Genomic DNA, 20584 nt, shown 5'->3' with positions numbered 1-20584 from the left:
AAATTGGATTAATTTCAAAATGCGCTAGATTCAGTTATGGTTCAAAGTCTCAGTATTGGTTGTTGATTTTGGCAAGTCCTAGTGCCAGGTGGTCTTGGCACTTCACATTGGTATCAACCAATATGAATAATATGCTACTTACAAAACTTAAAAATTCTAAAAAGAATAATGTGAACTGTTAGAAAAATAACTACTATTTGATATGCTCTAACAAATTAATAAAAAATATCTATCAAATTGACGCTGATTAAATAGTTATAAAAGCATATACTTCTTTTAATTGGCAAAAAGCGAAAATATATTAAAGATGCCTAAGCAAGAGGTATAGCAATGTACACATGGTGTATACATTTGATGCCCACCAAAGGTGTGCTTAAAAAAGGAGGGAAACACAAAATACAACTTCACTCTTCTTACATTAAGCTAAGCCAATCAACAAAGTCAATCATGGACAAAGAATGATCATCTATGTACATTAATGACCTCTTGCTTTTTTTCCTTCTACAATGTCCAAAACAATCACAAAGAGGTCACCTCCAAGATTTCTTTTTTTTTTTCTCCGTTTTTTTGCATGAAAGCACCATGCCAATTTAAAAGATTTTTTCTTATTGTGGAATGCATCACCCAAACAATACCAAAAAGAGAGAAAACTGGTTGCCATAGGATACTAGCTTTGGGGCAATGGAGAAGTAGATGATCAATTGATTCTTCCTCATTTTTGCACATGTAGCAATGATTAGGCATCGTCCATTCAATGCTTTTAAGGTGATCAATCATTAAGATCATCCCCCAAGTTGATTCCCATGCAAAGAATCCCACCTTCATAGGTATCCAAGGATTCCAAACCATGATGAAGGGGAAAAGCTCACTTCTTCCTTGAACTAAAGAGTGATAGAAAGATTTAATTGACACGCCATTTTTGGATTCCTTCCACCTAATTTGTCCTCCTCCTCACTCCTAATTGAGCACTTTTGCAGCATCTGTACCAAGGCTGTCACACCTTCAATATTGCAATCATGAAAATGCCTTGAGAAGTGGGGGCTCCACCAACCCCCTTCTCCTCCTTGATCCCACACCTTTGCTACCCACCCAAATGTCTTTATCATTGGTTAAAGAGAACAAAGATGAAAAAGATACATTCAAAGATGAGTCACCACACCATCTATCTTTCCAAAATTTAACACTTGTTCTATTGCCAGCAATGAAGTGCGTTCCACTAAACGAGGGAGGTGATTGTGGGAAGTATTAAGAATTGTGAGGCAATTGTGGGAAGTTTGCAGACTTGGAAGGGGGATGATGCTTTGGTGAAGGGAGGGGTGGAGTTGGCTTAAGCCTTTGGAAAGCCATAAGAAAGAGCGGAATTGATATTTTCCATAGGATGAGGTTTTTCTTTAGGAATGGCAGCAATAGAGTCAAGTTTTAGTGCAATAAGGACTCCTTAAAGCATCATGAAAAATATTTGTGATGAGAATAGTTGGTTTCTCAAATGCAGACGAAAATTTTCAAACATGGAATTTTGAGGATTGGAATCATTGCTTTAGATCTTTACCCTCTTTTGCCATGGAGGTTTCCTAGGGAAGGTTTTGCTTTGTGACATCTGGTTATTTAAAGTATTTATGGGGCACATACTAATGGGTGGGATGGCAACACTATAGTCAGGTGGTAACATCGTTGTCCATGGAAAGCTATTGCATAGGTCTTTCAGGATTTTACTAGGTACATTCAATTTGTGGTGGGAGATGGGACGAGAATTTGTTTTTGGGAGCACTTGTGATAAAGGGATCAACCTTTGGATTCTCAATTCTCAGGTTTATTCAGAATTGTCACAGTTGAAAACCTTGCTATCACATTAATTCTTAGGTCTTCTTATCCATTTTCTTGGAACTTTAACTTTCGTTGTAAGCTTTTGATTTTGAGATAGTGTAGGGGATCCTGGATCTCTCTGTTCCTTATCTTAGGACTAGGTTAGGTGCATGATAACTCCCTAAGGCTTTTAGATCCTATATGATAGAAGCAAAAATACACTTTTTAACATTAAAGGACCTAGATTAAGTGCTTTAGAAACTTTACCTTTGATTTGGATGTTCCCAAATCAAAGTCGTTAAGAGAAGATCAAATTTAAAATCGCTGGAAGGCTCGTATACCCACAACCTTTCGCTTGATGACTTGACCTCAAACCTTGGCACTCGAATGATGGGGTGTTTGGGAGGGTGGAGGCTAAAGCTCTTTTAGCCTTACTCTTTGGATAGTGAAAGCCAACCTACCGGAAATTGTAACTCTTAATGGGGTATATATGGGGTTTCCCATTAGGTTTAAGTGACTTGAGCTCATTAGGGGCCTAACGCACTTAATCTAGCCCAAAAAATTGGTCTTAATTAATTAATTAACCCAATATGATTGTTTAATTAATCAATTAGCTCAATTAAGATATATCGTTCACTAATCCCTGAGCAATCTTACATGATTATCAAAAATGTCTTTATGCACATAAGTGAACCTAGAGCTTATCCAACTCTCATAAACTATGTCATCAAGGTATATGAGCTTGAGCAGGGACCACTGGGACCCATAGGATAGTACTGGCTTCCTTAGAATCCAATTTTGAAGTTGATTCAACATCCCACTATAGAGAATCAACTACACTTCAGTAACCTATGAAAATAATAATGAGACGAAGCTTGAGTTCGTAACCTACCATCCACTGCAGGGAGACTCCTTATAAATTGGTGTCCGTAATTTAACAAATTAGTGTTATCACCTATTAAGACCACCTTTTTAATCCTTGAGTTATAGATTCACCTATTATGTGATCAGTTGACATACTTTATCTCTAAGGAGCATATGTCAAGTTTTCATTGAAGAAAATGCTATGATTATAGTCTTCTAGATCACATGTTCTTTGGATTACCCAAGGGGATGTATTGTTTCGCTCCCATGAGATATCATGGTGCCTTTATTGAGAATACTTATTGTCATCCACCTTCATCAATAGTGACCAAATCCATAAGGATATATGACCATCTTAGGGTTTCACCCATAGGTCAATGTTTGTTGTTAATTTTGACATAGACTCAATATCCTCTCAAGATTGAGACAACAAATAACCTTACGTCATGATTCATTGTAGGTTTTGTTTAATGTGTAACTATGCACACTTGTGCATTTATAGTGAGAAACCTATCCCGACGGCCAAAACAAGCCATCATTTCAATTAAGAGGTGATGCACTACAGTATCTACTGGATCGCCTAAATCCTTGAACTGATTGTGAACAATTAATCATTTTACAAGGAACCCATGACTTGTGTCCTTTGTGCAACTTTTAATGCATCCAAGTCATGTACAATGCAAACGAAATGGACGTGTATGCTTAGATAATCAATCAATGCAAAATGGGATGGTAAAGAGAACAAGAAGCATAAATAAATAAATTTATTAATGAATCTAAAACTATTTTATGTTTTCTAAGGCTTTATCCCAATAGATAGAAGATCTAGAAAGACTAATTTCCTCTTTTACTTGTTTGCACTTGTCTCCATCTGTTCTAGATGCGAGAGCTTAGTCTTTGTCTTCTTCAGGTTTATTTACAGTAAAGTCTTTCTTTGTAGCCTTGTCTAATCATTTTGATCTAGTTTATTTCCTTTCTACCAATTTTGTTTGAAAAATCTCAAACTCCTCTTAAGGTTAAGTGCTTTGCTTGGTTAGTGTCATATAAAAAGGTAAACACCAATGACTTCCTACAACTAAGAAGATCCTACAAAGCCTTCAATCTTGATGTTTGTATTTTGTGTATGGAGTGTGGAGAATCGGTAGATCATCTTTTTTTATAGTGTTCATTGACTTTGGGGCTGTGTCACAAATTATTTAGATTGGCTAAGTTGGATTGGGTTCCTCCTAGGAGTATTTGTGACATGATGACCATTGCATGTAAGAGATTGGGATGCTTTATCAGAGGCTTGGTACTATGACAAACTACTTGTTTGGCTTTCATTTGGGTTGTGTGGTGGGAAGAAATGCTAGGATTTTTGAGGATAAGGTGAGGAATTTAGAAGTTCTTTGGGATACCATTCATTTCCTTTCTTCCTTTTGGGCCTCTTGCACCACAACTTTTAAAGGTGTTCTCCTTAATGTGGTTCTACTTGATTGGTTGTTGGTGTGTAGGTCCAAAGATGTGGGCTAGCAAGGAGAGGTTGTTTCGTGTACTTTCCATATGATGTATAGGTTTATTTAGCATTTTGGAGGTTCCATTTGTTTAGTTCTTTGTTTTTAGGAGGATTTCTCATCATTCTTTTGTACTTTTTAAACCGTATTTAATAGATTACATTATTATTTCTCATAAAAAAAAAAAAAATCTTTACCCTCTTTTCGATGTTAATTGATGTGGAGGATAAGCTATTCTAGTAGATTGATAGAAAGGGTTTATTTTCCATCAAATCATACTATTGGGTCTTAGTCTCTAAAGGGCCTTCTTATTTATTGCTGAGTTGTTGATTTGAACTCTAGAGTGCCTTCTTAGACACATTTTTTTTTTTTTTAAATTAATTTTTTTTTTTTTTTTGTGTGGAATCAACCTAGGAGATTTTAGACCAATTCATGAAAAGAGGCTAGGAATTAGCTAATAGGTGTTGTCTTCGCAAGGATGATGTGGATTTGGTAGCCCTCAATCTCATTCATTGCAAATGAACCTATGGTTCATGGTCTATGGTCCTTTCTCCTTTTGGTGTGCCTTAGATGTGTCCTTAATTAGTTAGAGAAACACTTCTTAGTTGGAATTGTTTTTTTGTTTGAACCAAGTGCGTGACTATTTGGAGGATGATTCAATTATGTATTTTTTGTTCACTTGGAAAAGGCATAATAGATCTTTTGAAGGTGTAGAGTGATCTTGTGTGGAGCTGAAAAATATTGTTCTAAAATCTTTATTTTTATTGCTAGAGGGATTATGGGCTCTCACTCAATGCCCTTCTTGGATTTTGAAGATAGTATAGGGATAATATCATAGTTGTTAACTCGTAAAACGTATCGTATATTGTTTTTCTGTAACGTGAATCATATTGTATTGAATATCATTAGTTTTTTTATAAAGTGAAAAATAAATAGAAAAAATATGTATATGTGTGTATTTCTATTTAAAGTATGGAGTATAGAGTAACGTATAACCAATTTTATGGAAGATGGTATGATCTAAAGAGTTAAAGTATATCTATCATATCAAAGCATTGAATGTTAAAGTTTTGACAAGTTCAAACTAACAAAATATAACTTTAATATATAGATTCATTACATAATCCACAACAATAAACCTATATATATATAAAAAAAATCCACAACGGTAAACTTCTTCAATATTTAGTTACAAATTTTGACTAGGCATATTTTGATACACACATTGAATGTTAATTGATACAAACACACATATGTATGTATGTCTTTGTGTCATCTTCAAAATTCTAGCTTTTTAAGTCTGTCATCATTTCTTTTCCACAAAAAAAGAAATAAAAAAACTTAATATGTTAAGTAAAAATTTTTAGTCACTAATCAACATTATTTTCATTGCCAACATTCAAACTATTCAAATGAAAAATTTTCAATATTCATTATAAAAATAATGACTTCTAATATAGAATATGACAACAAGAATGCAACTTTTCATGTTAAGATTATTTAACCTATTTATCATTTTTATGATCAATTTTTAATATTTTTGTATATTTTAGACAAATAATACAATAAATTTTTTTAACAAAAAAATTTTAATTTGATTTTTTTTAAAAAAATTCCAAAAAATAATTGAAGATGTATATATCGTTGTATCGTAATATCAAGTATTGTATCATGTATCGTATATGTATCATAAGATATGTTTTAAAATAAGATATGGATTGTGATACGTATCAATTTCCATAAAAAATGTATCGTATCATGTATCGTAAGTTTTTAAAAACTATGGATAAAATAACTTAGCCTTGGTGTTTGCACTTTGTGCACTTCCTGTACACTTTGTGTGTACTTGGGTTGCTCTCCTTATCTCTCGTTAATCACCTTGTAATGCATTCTATTTATTTTCTTCTAAAAAAAGTAATTTCTGATGTCAAAAACTCTGGCTAGATCCTTTCATGGTTCAAATTTGTGGTATTGATTTTTTGCTTCAGTAAATCCCAATTTTTTTTTTTTTTTTGATAGGTAAAGAAAATTCATTAAGAGCCAAAAGGCTAGAGAAGGGTATACACGGAGTATACCAAATACAAAGCAGCAAAAACAAATGAACAAACAAGTCTGACCCTTACTTGGTGGCTAGCCAGTCGACGAAATCTATCAAAGACAAAGTGTGTTCCTCTATGTATACCCTAACCCAATTCACAAAAGTGTACAAAAAAATGGATTTAATATCTTGATCGTTCCTCTCAATATCGTCGAAAGCCCTTCTATTCCTTTCTTTCCAAATGGTTCACATTAGGCAGAGGGGGGCAGCTTTCCAAGCTTTCTCCCTTTTCTTGCCCACAAAAGAACCATGCCAACCCAGGAGGTTTCTTTTCACAGAGGAGTGCATCACCCATTGCACCCCAAAAAGGGAGAAGATCAGAAGCCATAACATTCTAGCTTTCTCGCAGAACATAAGAAGGTGATCTGTGGTTTCCTCCTCTTGTTTACACAAAAAACATCTGTTGGGAATGCTCCAACCAAATCTCTTCAGGCGATCAGTGGTGAGTAGCCTGTTCCAAGCCGCCTCCCACCCAAAGAAGCTAGCCCTAATTGGAACCCAAGGCGTCCAAATAGTTCTAGCCGGGAAGGGGGGCTTGGTGTCCCTTGAAAGTGAACTATAAAAAGACTTGACAGAAAAGGTCCCATTCTTGTTCTCTTTCCACCGGAACAAGTCCTCCACACCTCTTCTAATGGTCAAAGGATGAAGCTTACATAATAAGCTTTCTACTTCTCCCACCTCCCAATCATTAAGGTGCCTATTAAAACGAAGTCCCCAGCTTCCCCCAACTTCGTCTTCCTCCCAAGCCTCAGCGACCCAGCCTTCTTTGTTGACGGAAAGATTAAACAAGATGGCGAAAGCTTCTTCCAGAGCTTGATTTCCACACCACAAGTCCTTCGAAAATTTCACTCTAGTGCCATCTCCTATGATGAAGCAGGAATGAGAACGAAAGTTCTCCCAACCATTTCTGATAGCCTTCCAAACCCCCACCCCATAACGGTCTCTTACTCCTTTGGAGCACCATCCCCCCTCTTGGAGGTCATACTTACTAGAGATAATTTGCTTCCAAAGGGACTCATTCTCATTAGCTAATCTCCACAACCACTTCCCAAGAAGGGCCTTGTTAAAAGTAGATAGACTGTGAATGCCCAGGCCTCCTTCCTTTTTAGTAGCACAAATAGCCTTCCAACTCACCAAGTGGGGTTTATTCTCAAAGGCACCACCGCCCCATAAGAAATCCCTTTGGATATTTTCAAGTCTTGTGCACACTTTCTTGGGGATTACAAAGAGAGAAAGGAAATAGGTTGGGAGGCTAGAGAGAGTGCTTTTTAGCAAGGTAAGACGACCACCTTTGGAGAGGTATTGCCTTTTCCATAGAGACAACCTTTTCTTGAATCTTTCTTCCACTGCATCCCACACCCTAGTAGATTTGTAAGGGGCTCCAAGGGGAAGACCCAAGTAGGAGGTAGGTAAACTCCCTATCTTACATCCCAAGACCGACGCAAGAGTCTCCATAGGAATGCCTTCCCCCACTGGGATGGCCTCCGTTTTGCTCAGATTGACTTTTAATCCTGAAATCGCCTCAAATCACATGAAGGTCCAGCTAAGATATTGCAACTGATCTGCTTCGGCGTCACAGAAGATTAAGGTGTCATTGGCAAACAAGAGATGGGACACGAGCAGCCCCTCTCTTTCTCTTCCTCCCACTCTGAAACCAGAAATAAAGCCCCCATTTCTTGCACAAGACAACAATTGGCTAAGGGCTTCCATGGCAAAAAGGAATAGATAGGGGGATAGAGGGTCGCCCTGTCTCAATCCCCTAGAGCTACGAAAGAAGCCCGAGGGGCTTCCATTGATGAGGATTGAGAAGGTAGCCGTAGAGCAGCACCAATTCATCCACTAAAAGAAATGAAAATTATAAAAAAGATTGTTACAATTAGATAAATTCAATAAATCAATAAAAAAATATTTGCGATATTTGAGATTTATTAAATAGTTATAAAAGTATGTGCTTGGATTGTGTTAAGGAGCATGATATGCATATTGAGTCCAAATCTTGTAAGTTTAAGTTTTCAAGAAAATTGGTTATTCAACATGGTATCAAAACTTGGTTTGGCGGGAGGTTGTGGGCTTGAGCTACTTCTCCACAATTTGCATGTTTGTTTCCTCATTTGGTATCTCTCTTCTCCAATTTGCCTTTCTATGGTATCTCTTTACGTGTAGGTATGAGGCTACACATGAGGGAGGGTGTTAAGGAGTATGATATGCATATTGAGCTAAAATCTTATAAGCTTAAGCTTTTAGGAAAATTGGTAGTTCAATAGATTGGTTTATAATAATATTAAGACTTGAAAATTATTAAGCATTATCATAACATTTTTTATATTCAATACCAATTTTGTTAATTTGTATATTAAAACATATTGAAATTATAACTTGCTAAAGAACTGTTTTTATTTTTTGAAAATAAAAATAAAAATAAATAAAAGAATGTAATTGATTATAATTCAATAATTATTTGAAAGTAAATCAAATTGAATTTTTTGTTCCTTGGCATAGATTGAGACATTTTTTCTGGATGTGGGGAATCTTTGAGAAAGGTAGTGATACTCTATTTTTTTCTTGTTTTTGTTTAATTAAGTTGTGGTGTTTTTTTTTTTATAGGTAAATAAGAATTGTATTAAAAGAAAGAAAGTATACACGTCGTATACGAAGAAAAAAGGATAAAAAGGCGTGAAGACACAAAAACCTGCTACCGCATCCTATCGTGAGCCTATCCAATCTACAAAGTCTAACAATGATAAAGATCTACCCTCAATGTACAATCTAACCCAATCCAAAAATAGATACATTTTTTTTTTTTAATTATTTGATCCGTGCTTTCAAAGTTGTCAAAAGCCCTCCTATTTCGCTCTAGCAATAATGCCCAAAATATATACAACAGAGCAGCCTTCCAAGCCTTCTTCCTCTTTTTACCCACAAAGGACCCGTGCCAACTCAGAAGGACCTCTCTAACTGAACAACTCAACACCCACTGAATGCCAAAAAGTGCAAAGATCAACTGCCACGACAAACGAGCTTTCGAACAATGGATGAGAATATGGTCACTACTTTCTTCTTCTTCCTTACACAAGTAACATCTATTAGGAATCCTCCAACCCCTCTTTTTGAGTTGATCCAAAGTCAAAATCTTGCCCTAAGTTGCTTCCCAAGCAAATAAGCTAATTCTCGAGGGCACCTAAGAATTCCAAACAATACCATGGGGGAATGGTTCCACTCTCCTATCAGCCAAGGAGGAGTAGGACTTAACAAAGAAAGCACCATCCTTCGTAGGCAACCATACCATGGCATCATCCGTCTCCACAGACAAAGGGTGTGTTGACAATCTCCCCAAGAAGGCCTACACCTTCTCTAGTTCCCAATCATGCAGTTGCCTAGTAAACCTAGGACTCCAACCACCATCCTCCCAAAGGTCACTCACCCAAGCATCTTTAGAGGAGGCTATGGAATAAAGCTTAGGAAAGGACTCTCTCAAGGATGAATCCCCACACCACTTGTCCTTCTAGAACTTCACCCTGTTCCTAAACCCAATTGTTAACTCAGTTCTTGTTTTGAACATCTCCCATCTGCCTCAGATAGCCTTCCACACCCCCACACCATGTCCTTCCCCAACAACTTTAGAACACCAACCCCCCTCAACTTGTCCATACTTGCCCACAATCACCTGTTTTTAGAGAGTGTCCCATTCACTTGCAAATCTCCAAGACCACTTGCCTAAGAGAGCCTCATTGAGGATGGTTAAATCTCTAATGCCCAAGCCCCCTTGCTGTTTGTCTAACTGAACAATAGCCCATCTCACCAAGTGCGGCTTTTGTTCTAAGGCACCTCTTCCTCACAAAAAAGTCTCTTTGAATCTTCTTTGGTCTAGCGGCTAGCGGCTACTCTCCTTGGAATGACAAAGAGAGACATAAAGTAAATCTCCAGATTGGACAAAGTGCTCTTCACCAGGGTTAACTTTCCACCTTTTGAAAGATATTGCCTCTTCCACAATGCTAATCTTTTTCAAAATCTCTCTTCCAACCCATCCCATACCTTAGAGGACTTGAAAGGGTCTCCTAGCGAAAGTCTTACATAGAAGGGAGGGAACCCTCCTTGCACCCTAAAGCCCCGACAAGATCCTCTAAGTTTGAGACTTCCCCAATAGGGATGAGTTCACTTTTCTCCAAATTAATCTTTAGGCTTGACATAGCCTCAAACCACATACGAATCCAGCTCAAATACTCAAGGACTTCCTTCCTAGCATCACAAAAAATGAGGGTGTCGTCTGCAAACAACAAGTGGGAAATCTCCACCCCCTCTCCTTCTCTTCCCCTAACTTGAAAGCCATTGATGAACCCTCCCTCCCTTGCTTTCATAAGAATGAGAGAAAGAGTCTCCATTGCCAAGATGAATAAATAAGGAGACAATGGGTTGCCTTGTTGTAAGCCCCTAGAACTTTGAAAGGTGACTTTCAATTGTCTTATTAGTTGATTGAGTCAAGCAATTCATATATGAGTCAGGATCGGGTCATTGCTACACAACACTATAATGAAGTTGTGTCTTAGGCATGATCATGACTAATAAGGCTCGGCCAAGTCATATCGGACTGGTCAATTGTTTGAACATTTCTACTAATTCTTTTTGTTATTTTGGATTATTCTTAAGTGAGTACGATAAGTAGAAACCTACTTAGCCATTTAGAATTCAAGAAATAATGTATGCTTACAAATTCATTTAAACATAGTAAAATTTAAAAAAAAACTGAAAAACATTTCAAGAGCTTTTCGCTATACCATGTTTGTGATTGGTTCCTCTTTTCATATGCTTTGGTGTGTGTACTTGAAAAATAGTTATATGGATTTGTGAAGGGAGGTTAATCTATAGAGAAGAATACTAGTTGTGGTATGCTAGTTTTGGAACTCTAAGCACTATTTTTTTTACTATATTAAATCTAAAATCTTAATATAAGTATAAATAATGCTTAATTTTGTTGAATATTAATTTGTTCATTTTTATTAATATCTGAAAATGAATATCGTTAAGTATTAGGTTATCCGTTTTTGTCCCTGTCTTAATGTTGTTATGTGTCAAGTAAATAGTCTTTATTCTTGCAAAAAATAATAATTTCAAAAAAAGATAATTTATTATATTTCCAATATCTTGAACACCAAAATCTATTATGTTGCTATTTTATATAATTAAGATGGCATATTTGAAAACTAATAGTTAAAATAAAAGTAACTTAACAAATTTCGAAATATCCCAAAATACTAAAATGAATTACAATTAAAAAAAATGATAGATTAATTAAGAAATTAGTAACTAAAGTTTCTAATTATGATTAGTTGCTAAGAAAATGTTTAAAATTTCTAAGTTAAGTTTCATTGATTAATCACTGATTTATAAGTGGTTCATCTTTAGATTTATAAATTTGTGATTGAAATGTATGTTCAATTGTTAAGATTAATTTATTAATTTATGGATTTTCAATTTGCAGGATTAAGAACATCAAATCCTAACTCTTTACTTTTCAAAATTAATTAGACTTGTTGATTCTAGTAGGTATTTAGATAAGTGTAAGGTATTTAGATGTAGTAAATTAATTTTTAATCCAAATTTTATAATTTAATAATGTTGTCTTTGTGGAAAAAAAAAAGGAAAAAAAAAAAAAAACAAAAGGTAGGAATTGGAAATCACATCCTTTTCCATTTTGAGTGTCTTAGGTGCTGTCTAGCTCTATGGATGCACCGTTGACCTGGGGCCTTGCTAGGAAGTGTAGGCAAATTTCAGGAGGACAATCTATTTGTGCTAATTTGGTGTGTGGAAAAAGCAGAACTGGAGGAATTTTGAAAGATCTGGAAGCTTTGAGTTGGCTTTGGAAGATATTATAATCAAATCTCATTTTTGTTTGTCAGTCTCGGCAGTCATAGATTGCTTGGTAGAGGTTAAGAATTGCTTTATTTTGTAGTTGTTCCTTTTCTTTTTATGTTGTTTGGTGCTTCTTCCATGCTTCTTTGTACTAGGGCTACGACCCACTTTTTGAGGCACCTCTTTTATGGGGAATTTCAAGACTTCATTTCAATATCGAGAAATTAGTGAATGTTTGTCCTCGGTATCTTATGCAGTATTGGTGAATGGTAGCGCTAAAGGTTGGGTTAAGGCATCGAGAGGATTAAGACAAGGTGACCCTTTATCCCCCTTTTTGTTTACCTTAGTAGCAGATGCATTGAGTAGGATGCTTTTGAGAGCAGAGGAGAGAAATATGTTGGAGGGTTTCAGGATGGGTAGAAACAGAACTAGGGTATTTCATTTGCAATTTGCCGATGACACCATCTTCTTTTCTAACACTAGGGAGGAAGACTTGTAGACTCTCAAGAGTCTTTTGTTAGCATTTGGGCATATTTCTGGGCTTAAGGTCAATCTAGACAAGAGTAATATTTGTGGTATCAATTTGGATCAAGCTCATATTTCAAGATTGGCTGAGACACTTGAATGCAAGGCTTCAGGCTGGCCTATACTCTATCTGGGTCTTCCTTTGGGTGGGAACCCCAGGGCAGGGGGATTTTGGGATCCTGTGATTGAGAGAATTTCAAGAAGATTAGATGGATGACAAAAGGCATACCTATCCTTCGGAGGGAGGATAACTCTCATCCAATCTTGCCTTACCCATATGCCCTGTTACTTTCTTTCTTTATTTAAGTTACCCGCTTCAGTCGCTGCAAAAATCGAGAGGTTGCAGAGGGATTTTTTATGGTCAGGGATTGGGGAAGGCAAAAGGGATCATTTAGTCAGGTGGGATGTCGTGTGTAAAATGAAGGAAATAGGGGGTTTGGGTTTTGGGAATATTTATCTGAGGAATCTCGCTCTTTTAGGGAAATGGCTGTGGAGGTACCCTAGAGAGGGTTCAGCTCTATGGCATCAGGTCATACTAAGCATTTATGGTTCACACTCCAATGGTTGGGATGCTAACACTGTTGAAATTTGGCATTCAAAGTTAGGTTTTTTTAATTTAGGAAAGTATTTTAGGAATAAAGAAGGAGAGATCATTTAGGATGATTCAGTTTCCTAATTTTAGGAGAGAATCAAGCTAGATTGATTTTTTATTATTCAGTCAGTTGTGTATATATATGTGTATGGTGTGTACCTAAAGTATCAATAAAGGAATTCAAAAATTCTTCATGGTATCAGAGCCAGTTTTCTGAAACCCTAATCCCTTCTGGCTACCTCATATTCAGGCCATCATTCATTCCGGCCAAATCTCTCTGGCCATCTCTCAATCCGACCATCTCTCATTCCGGTCATCAGTCCCTGTTCTCAGAGCCAAGGGGAAAACGCTTTCCGGTCGGTCGAATCGTCGTCAGAAAAACATTCACCGCCGGCGAACTTTTCCGGCGAACTTTTCCGGGACGGTTTTTTTCACACCGCAAGGAGCGTCTGGAGGAGATCTACAACTTTTCCAAAAACACCGGAGCCAGAAAACCATCCACGCGCCTCCCACGCGCGTTTTTCCGGCCGGCGACTGCATCTCACGCGCCGGCGCGTGAGGGCGCGTGAGCCACTTTCCGGCGACGCGCTTCCTACTCCAAGCTCGCCTGACGCCGACCAGCCACCCTACGTACCTGTTTCTGCCATCCAAGCCCTGCACGTGCCTCTTTTGGGGTCTTTTTGCCTCCGCGAGCCCTCCGATCAGCTTTTCCGACGTCCTCCGGCTATTTTTCCTCAACTCCAATCCCTGCACGTGCCTTGGGAAGTGTTCTTCTACCTTTCCGGTCCATGACGAAATACGGAATGGCATCATCACAAGTATCCAGCGTCACGTCACCAGAATTAGGAGGCAGATCTGAAATTCCAAACCTTGGTGGTAGTGATTCCTCTCCTATTCTCATCACAGGACACAAATTAAATGGCCATAACTACTTACAGTGGTCACAATCTGTGTTGCTGTTCATTTGCGGTAAAGGAAAGGATGAGTACCTCACTGGAGAAGCAGTCATGCCAGAAACTACAGAACCGGGTTTCAGGAAGTGGAAGATTGAAAACAGCATGATCATGTCATGGCTTATCAATTCCATGAATAATGACATAGGTGAAAATTTCTTGTTGTTTAGGACTGCAAAGGACATATGGGATGCAGCCAAAGAAACTTACTCAAGTTCTGAAAATATTTCAGAACTTTTTCAGGTTGAATCAGCCCTACATGACTTCCGCCAAGGAGAGCAGACAGTTACTCAGTATTACAACACACTCACAAGGTATTGGCAGCACCTTGACTTATTCGAGACTCACTCATGGAAATGTCCTGATGATGCAGCAACATACAGGAAAATTGTGGAACAAAAGAGACTGTTCAAGTTTTTCCTAGGACTAAACAGGGAATTGGATGATGTTAGAGGCCGAATCATGGGCATTAAACCCCTGCCAAGTCTCAGGGAGGCTTTTTCAGAGGTTAGGCGTGAAGAAAGTAGAAAGAAAGTGATGATGGGATCCAAAGAGCAACCTGCCCCAACATTGGATGCCTCTGCCCTTGCGACTCGGTCATTTAATAGTAGTGGTGGAGATCGTCAGAAACGGGATAGGCCTTGGTGTGATTATTGTAAGAAACCAGGCCATTATAAGGAGACTTGCTGGAAGCTTCATGGCAAACCGGCTGATTGGAAACCAAAGCCACGGTCTGACAGAGATGGCAGAGCACACGTGGCTGCCAACTCTGAGAGCACCTCTGTTCCCGAGCCGAGTCCATTCAACAAAGAGCAGATGGAGATGCTACAGAAACTATTAAGCCAAGTTGGCAGTGGCAGTACTACCGGTGTAGCCTTCACTGCTAATCGAGGAGGAATGAAGTCGTGGATAGTGGACACAGGTGCTTCTGATCACATGACAGGAGATGCTACCATTCTTCAAAATTACAAGCCAAGTAATGGTCATTCATCCGTCCATATTGCTGATGGTTCAAAGTCAAAAATTGCCGGGACAGGTTCTATAAAACTTACTAAAGACTTATATCTTGACTCTGTTCTCCATGTTCCAAACTTGGATTGTAATCTTTTGTCCATTAGCAAATTGGCCCGTGATCTCCAATGTGTTACTAAATTTTATCCAAACTTGTGTGTTTTTCAGGACTTGAAATCGGGGAAGATGATTGGCAGTGCTGAACTGTGTTCCGGGCTCTACCTCCTCTCATGTGGCCAATTCTCAAACCAAGTCTCTCAAGCAAGTTGCGTACAGTCTCAGAGTATGTTAGAGTCTTTCAATTCTGTGTCAAATTCTAAGGTCAATAAAGATAGTGAGATTATAATGTTACACTATCGCCTTGGTCATCCTAGCTTTGTTTACCTTGCAAAATTGTTTCCCAAATTATTTATCAATAAAAATCCAGCATCTTATCACTGTGAAATTTGTCAGTTTGCAAAGCATACTCGAACAGTCTATCCTCAAATCCCATACAAACCTTCGACTGTTTTCTCTCTAGTACATAGTGATGTGTGGGGTCCCTCCCGGATAAAAAATATTTCTGGCACTCGATGGTTTGTGACATTCGTTGATGATCATACACGGGTAACATGGGTTTTCCTTATGAAAGAAAAGTCAGAGGTCGGGCACATTTTTCAAACCTTCCATCTTATGGTTCAAAATCAATTCAATTCCAAAATTCAAGTCCTCAAGTCAGATAATGCAAAGGAATACTTTACTAGTAGTCTCAGTACTTATCTTCAAAATCACGGCATTATCCACATAAGTTCTTGCGTTGACACCCCACAACAAAATGGGGTGGCTGAACGCAAGAATAGACATCTCTTGGAGGTTGCCCGGTGCCTTATGTTTTCCTCTAATGTTCCAAACTATTTCTGGGGGGAAGCTATTCTCACAGCTACTTATTTGATTAACCGTATGCCATCCAGAGTGCTTACCTTTCAATCCCCACGTCAACTTTTCTTAAAACAATTTCCTCACACCCGTGCAGCCTCTTCTGATTTACCACTCAAAGTATTTGGTTGCACGGCATTCGTTCATGTGTATCCTCAAAATCGTAGCAAATTTGCTCCTCGAGCGAATAAGTGCATTTTCCTAGGGTATTCTCCAACCCAAAAAGGGTACAAATGCTATTCTCCAACCAACAAAAGATTTTACACCACCATGGACGTCTCTTTCTTTGAACATGTCTTCTTCTATCCCAAATCTCATGTTCAGGGGGAGAGCATGAATGAACATCAAGTTTGGGAGTCTCTTCTTGAGGGTGTACCTTCTTTTCACTCAGAGTCACCAAATCCTCTTCAATTCGCGCCCACTGAGTTGTCCACACCCATACCGTCATCAGTCCAGCCATCTCCTGTGACCATCCAGTCTCCCATGCCTATTCAACCTATAGCCCCACAACTTGCTAATGAGAACTTACAAGTTTACATCAGGAGGAGGAAAAGACAGGAATTAGAGCACGGATCACAGTCAACATGTGGCCAATATATTGACTCCAATTCAAGTCTTCCTGAAGAGAACATAGGTGAGGATAGGGCTGGAGAGGTGTTAATTCCCAGCATTGATGATTCTACTCTGCCGATTGCATTGAGGAAGGGTGTTAGGAGATGTACAGATCACCCAATTGGGAATTATGTTACATATGAAGGGCTATCACCATCTTACAGAGCATTTGCTACTTCTCTTGATGATACTCAGGTTCCCAACACAATACAAGAGGCATTAAAAATTTCAGAATGGAAGAAGGCAGTACAAGATGAGATTGATGCACTTGAGAAGAATGGGACGTGGACTATCACAGATTTGCCGGTTGGGAAGAGGCCCGTGGGGTGCAAGTGGATTTTCACCATAAAATACAAAGCAGATGGATCAGTCGAGAGATTCAAGGCTCGTTTGGTAGCTAGAGGGTTTACGCAATCCTATGGGATAGACTATCAGGAGACTTTTGCTCCTGTTGCAAAACTGAACACTATCAGGATTCTTCTCTCATTGGCTGTCAATCAAGATTGGTGCTTGCAACAACTGGACATAAAAAATGCGTTTCTAAATGGTGACCTAGAAGAGGAAGTCTACATGGAAATACCACCTGGTTTCGAAGGAAGTATGGCAAAGAATCAGGTTTGCAAACTCCAAAAATCCTTGTACGGCCTTAAACAATCTCCCCGAGCCTGGTTTGATAGATTCACAAAAGCAGTCCTGAAGCTGGGCTACAAACAAGGTCAGGCTGATCATACTCTATTTGTCAAGAAGTCTCATGCCGGGAAAATGGCCATATTGATAGTCTATGTTGATGATATTATTCTATCTGGGAATGATATGGAGGAATTACAGAATTTGAAGAAGTATTTGTCAGAGGAGTTTGAAGTTAAAGACCTTGGAAATTTGAAATATTTCCTTGGTATGGAAGTGGCTAGATCAAGGAAGGGAATTGTAGTCTCTCAAAGAAAATACATACTCGATCTTCTTAAGGAGACCGGTATGCTTGGATGCAAACCAATTGATACTCCTATGGATAGTCAGAAGAAACTTGGTATCGAGAAAGAAAGTACACCGGTAGATAGGGGGAGATATCAGCGGCTCGTCGGGCGCTTGATTTATCTCTCACACACTCGGCCAGATATTGGCTTTGCAGTGAGTGCTGTAAGTCAATTCATGCACAGCCCCACTGAGGAACACATGGAAGCAGTCTACAGGATTCTTAGATATTTAAAAATGACACCAGGGAAAGGTCTATTCTTCAGAAAGACAGAGAACCGTGACACTGAAGTATACTCAGATGCGGATTGGGCAGGAAACATCATTGACAGGCGGTCTACTTCTGGATATTGTTCTTTTGTCTGGGGAAATCTTGTTACCTGGAGGAGTAAGAAGCAATCAGTTGTAGCCAGAAGTAGTGCAGAAGCTGAGTACAGAGCTCTTGCACAGGGAATCTGTGAAGGGATTTGGATAAAAAGGGTTCTTAGTGAACTGGGGCAAACGAGTTCATCTCCAATTCTGATGATGTGTGATAATCAGGCAGCTATAAGCATAGCAAAGAACCCCGTGCATCATGACAGGACCAAGCACGTTGAGATTGACAGACACTTCATCACAGAGAAGGTGACTAGTGAGACGGTTAGATTGAACTATGTTCCTACCAAGCACCAAACCGCAGACATCCTCACCAAAGCTTTACCTAGGCCTAACTTTGAAGACTTAACTTGCAAGTTGGGATTATATGATATATATTCTCCAGCTTGAGGGAGAGTGTTGAAATTTGGCATTCAAAGTTAGGTTTTTTTAATTTAGGAAAGTATTTTAGGAATAAAGAAGGAGAGATCATTTAGGATGATTCAGTTTCCTAATTTTAGGAGAGAATCAAGCTAGATTGATTTTTTATTATTCAGTCAGTTGTGTATATATATGTGTATGGTGTGTACCTAAAGTATCAATAAAGGAATTCAGAAATTCTTCAAACACATTAGTCAGATGGTCACATCGTTGTCCTTGGAAGGCTATTACTCAAGTCTTTCAGGAGTTTTCCTCGTTTACTCGGTTTGTGGTAGGAAATGGGGAAAAAATTCGGTTCTGGGAAGATTTGTGGTGGGGGGACCAACCTTTGGGTTCCCAATATCCAAGTCTATTTAGAGTAGTCTTGGATAAAAATATACCTATTTCTTCAGTTCTCGGTCCTACTCGTCATTTCTCTTGGAATTTAAGTTTCCGTTGTAACCTGTCAGATTCTGAGATAGAGGACTTAGAAGGCCTCATGCGATCTCTCGATGGATTGCATTTATCTCCTTCGGTTCTAGATGCCAGATTTTGGCCCTTATCTTCTTCAGGGTTTTTTTTCAGTTAAATCTTTCTTTCTAGCTTTATTCCAATTTTCTGGATCTCCTCAGGTTTTTCCTTCTAAGTTCGTTTGGAATTCTCAAGTTCCTTTCAAAGTGCAGTCCTTCATTTGGTTAGTGGCACACAAGAAGGTGAATACTAATGACATGCTACAAGTGAGAAGACCCTACAAAGCCCTTAGTCCGGATATTTGTATTTTGTGCATGAAGCATGGGGAATCAGCTGATCATATTTTTCTTCATTGCTCCTTGACGATTGGGTTGTGACACAGGTTATTTCAGTTAGCTAAGATGGATTGGGTCCCCCCGAGGAGCATCCTTGACATGATGTACATCAAATTTAATGGATTTGGTTCGTCTAAGAGGGGGATAGCCTTGTGGCAAGCTGCAAACATCGCTCTTATTCGGATTGTGTGGTGGGAAAGAAATGCGAGGATTTTTGAGGATAAAGCAAGGAATTCAGAGTATCTTTGGGACTCTATTGTTTTCCTTGCTTCTCTTTGGGCTTATTGTTCCAAGGTTTTTAAGGGGACCCCCCTTAATGTGATACAACTTGATTGGATAGCAGTGTGTACTCCTTAAGGAGTGGTCTTTTTAGAGTGTTTGCTTGTTTTTCAGTGTATTTTTCTATAGTTTAGCTTTCTTTGGCAGGAGGATTCCTCATCCTTCTTTTGTACTTATTTTTATCTATCAATAAATCTTTGTGTCGTTTCCAATAAAAAAATATCGAGAAATTAGAAAGTGTGCAAGGTTTTCAAATTCTTAATCATTTTTGGGTGTTTGGCTGATATTTTTATCAATTTTCCTTAAATTAGATTCCTGAGTTACATGTTACTTTTTTCATATTATGATATCAATGTGGTGTACTAAAGCTGATTTCCAACTTGGGGAAAAAACCTGCTATAATAGGTTTTTTACAAGTCTTAAAGGTTAATTCCTTAATTAGAAGTGTTAAAGGGTTGTTTGTTTTTTTAACTTAGGTCTTAAAGCAAGTTGCTTTAGGATTTAAGATAAAAGTAAAAAAAATTTATTTTTTCCATTAAGACAAAATTGTCTTAGAAAAAGTGATCAACTAAAAAACAAGCAATTTTAAAAATGATTTAAGTCTTAACGCAACTTGCTTTAGGACTTCAAGTCCAAAAAAATAAATAAAAAATTAAAAAACTTAATACTTAACACTAAAGTACTATTTGGATTTAAATTATATTAAGATTTATTTAGATTTAAGACAAAAAAGACTTTACTTTTTATTGAACTTTAATTATATCTTCGTAAAATTGATTAATAAGTTGCTAGAATTTACAGGTCATCAGAGATTCATAAAACCTTTGGCTTGTCATCTTTTCTCTTGGTAACTGTTTTACTTGCATTTTATCACTGTTCAGAGCGACAGTGAATATATGGCAGGTCAGCTTGCAGCATTTGGTTATGTATTAAGTGACAATCCTGAGGAGGCAGACTTGTGGCTGATAAACACGTGAGGATCTATCCCTATTCTAGTACTTAAGATCTTTTGCCCTATTATTCTTTTAAACACTTTCCAT

At 38.0% G+C, this 20584-nt stretch overlaps 1 protein-coding gene across 1 annotated transcript in view; it reads left to right on the top strand.

Moving 5' to 3' along the window:
- LOC117907011 (threonylcarbamoyladenosine tRNA methylthiotransferase) overlaps positions 1–20584 on the top strand; it is a 37128-nt gene that overhangs the window by 1108 nt on the left and 15436 nt on the right. The window contains exon 3 of the mRNA XM_034820327.1: positions 20426–20517. Within this exon, the coding sequence (XP_034676218.1) occupies positions 20426–20517 (92 nt within the window). The remainder of the gene's footprint in view (positions 1–20425; positions 20518–20584) is intronic.

Source organism: Vitis riparia, chromosome 18, assembly GCF_004353265.1.
Source record: "Vitis riparia cultivar Riparia Gloire de Montpellier isolate 1030 chromosome 18, EGFV_Vit.rip_1.0, whole genome shotgun sequence".
Taxonomy (NCBI): Eukaryota; Viridiplantae; Streptophyta; class Magnoliopsida; order Vitales; family Vitaceae; genus Vitis; species Vitis riparia.
This window is presented reverse-complemented; position numbering and strand designations above follow the sequence as displayed.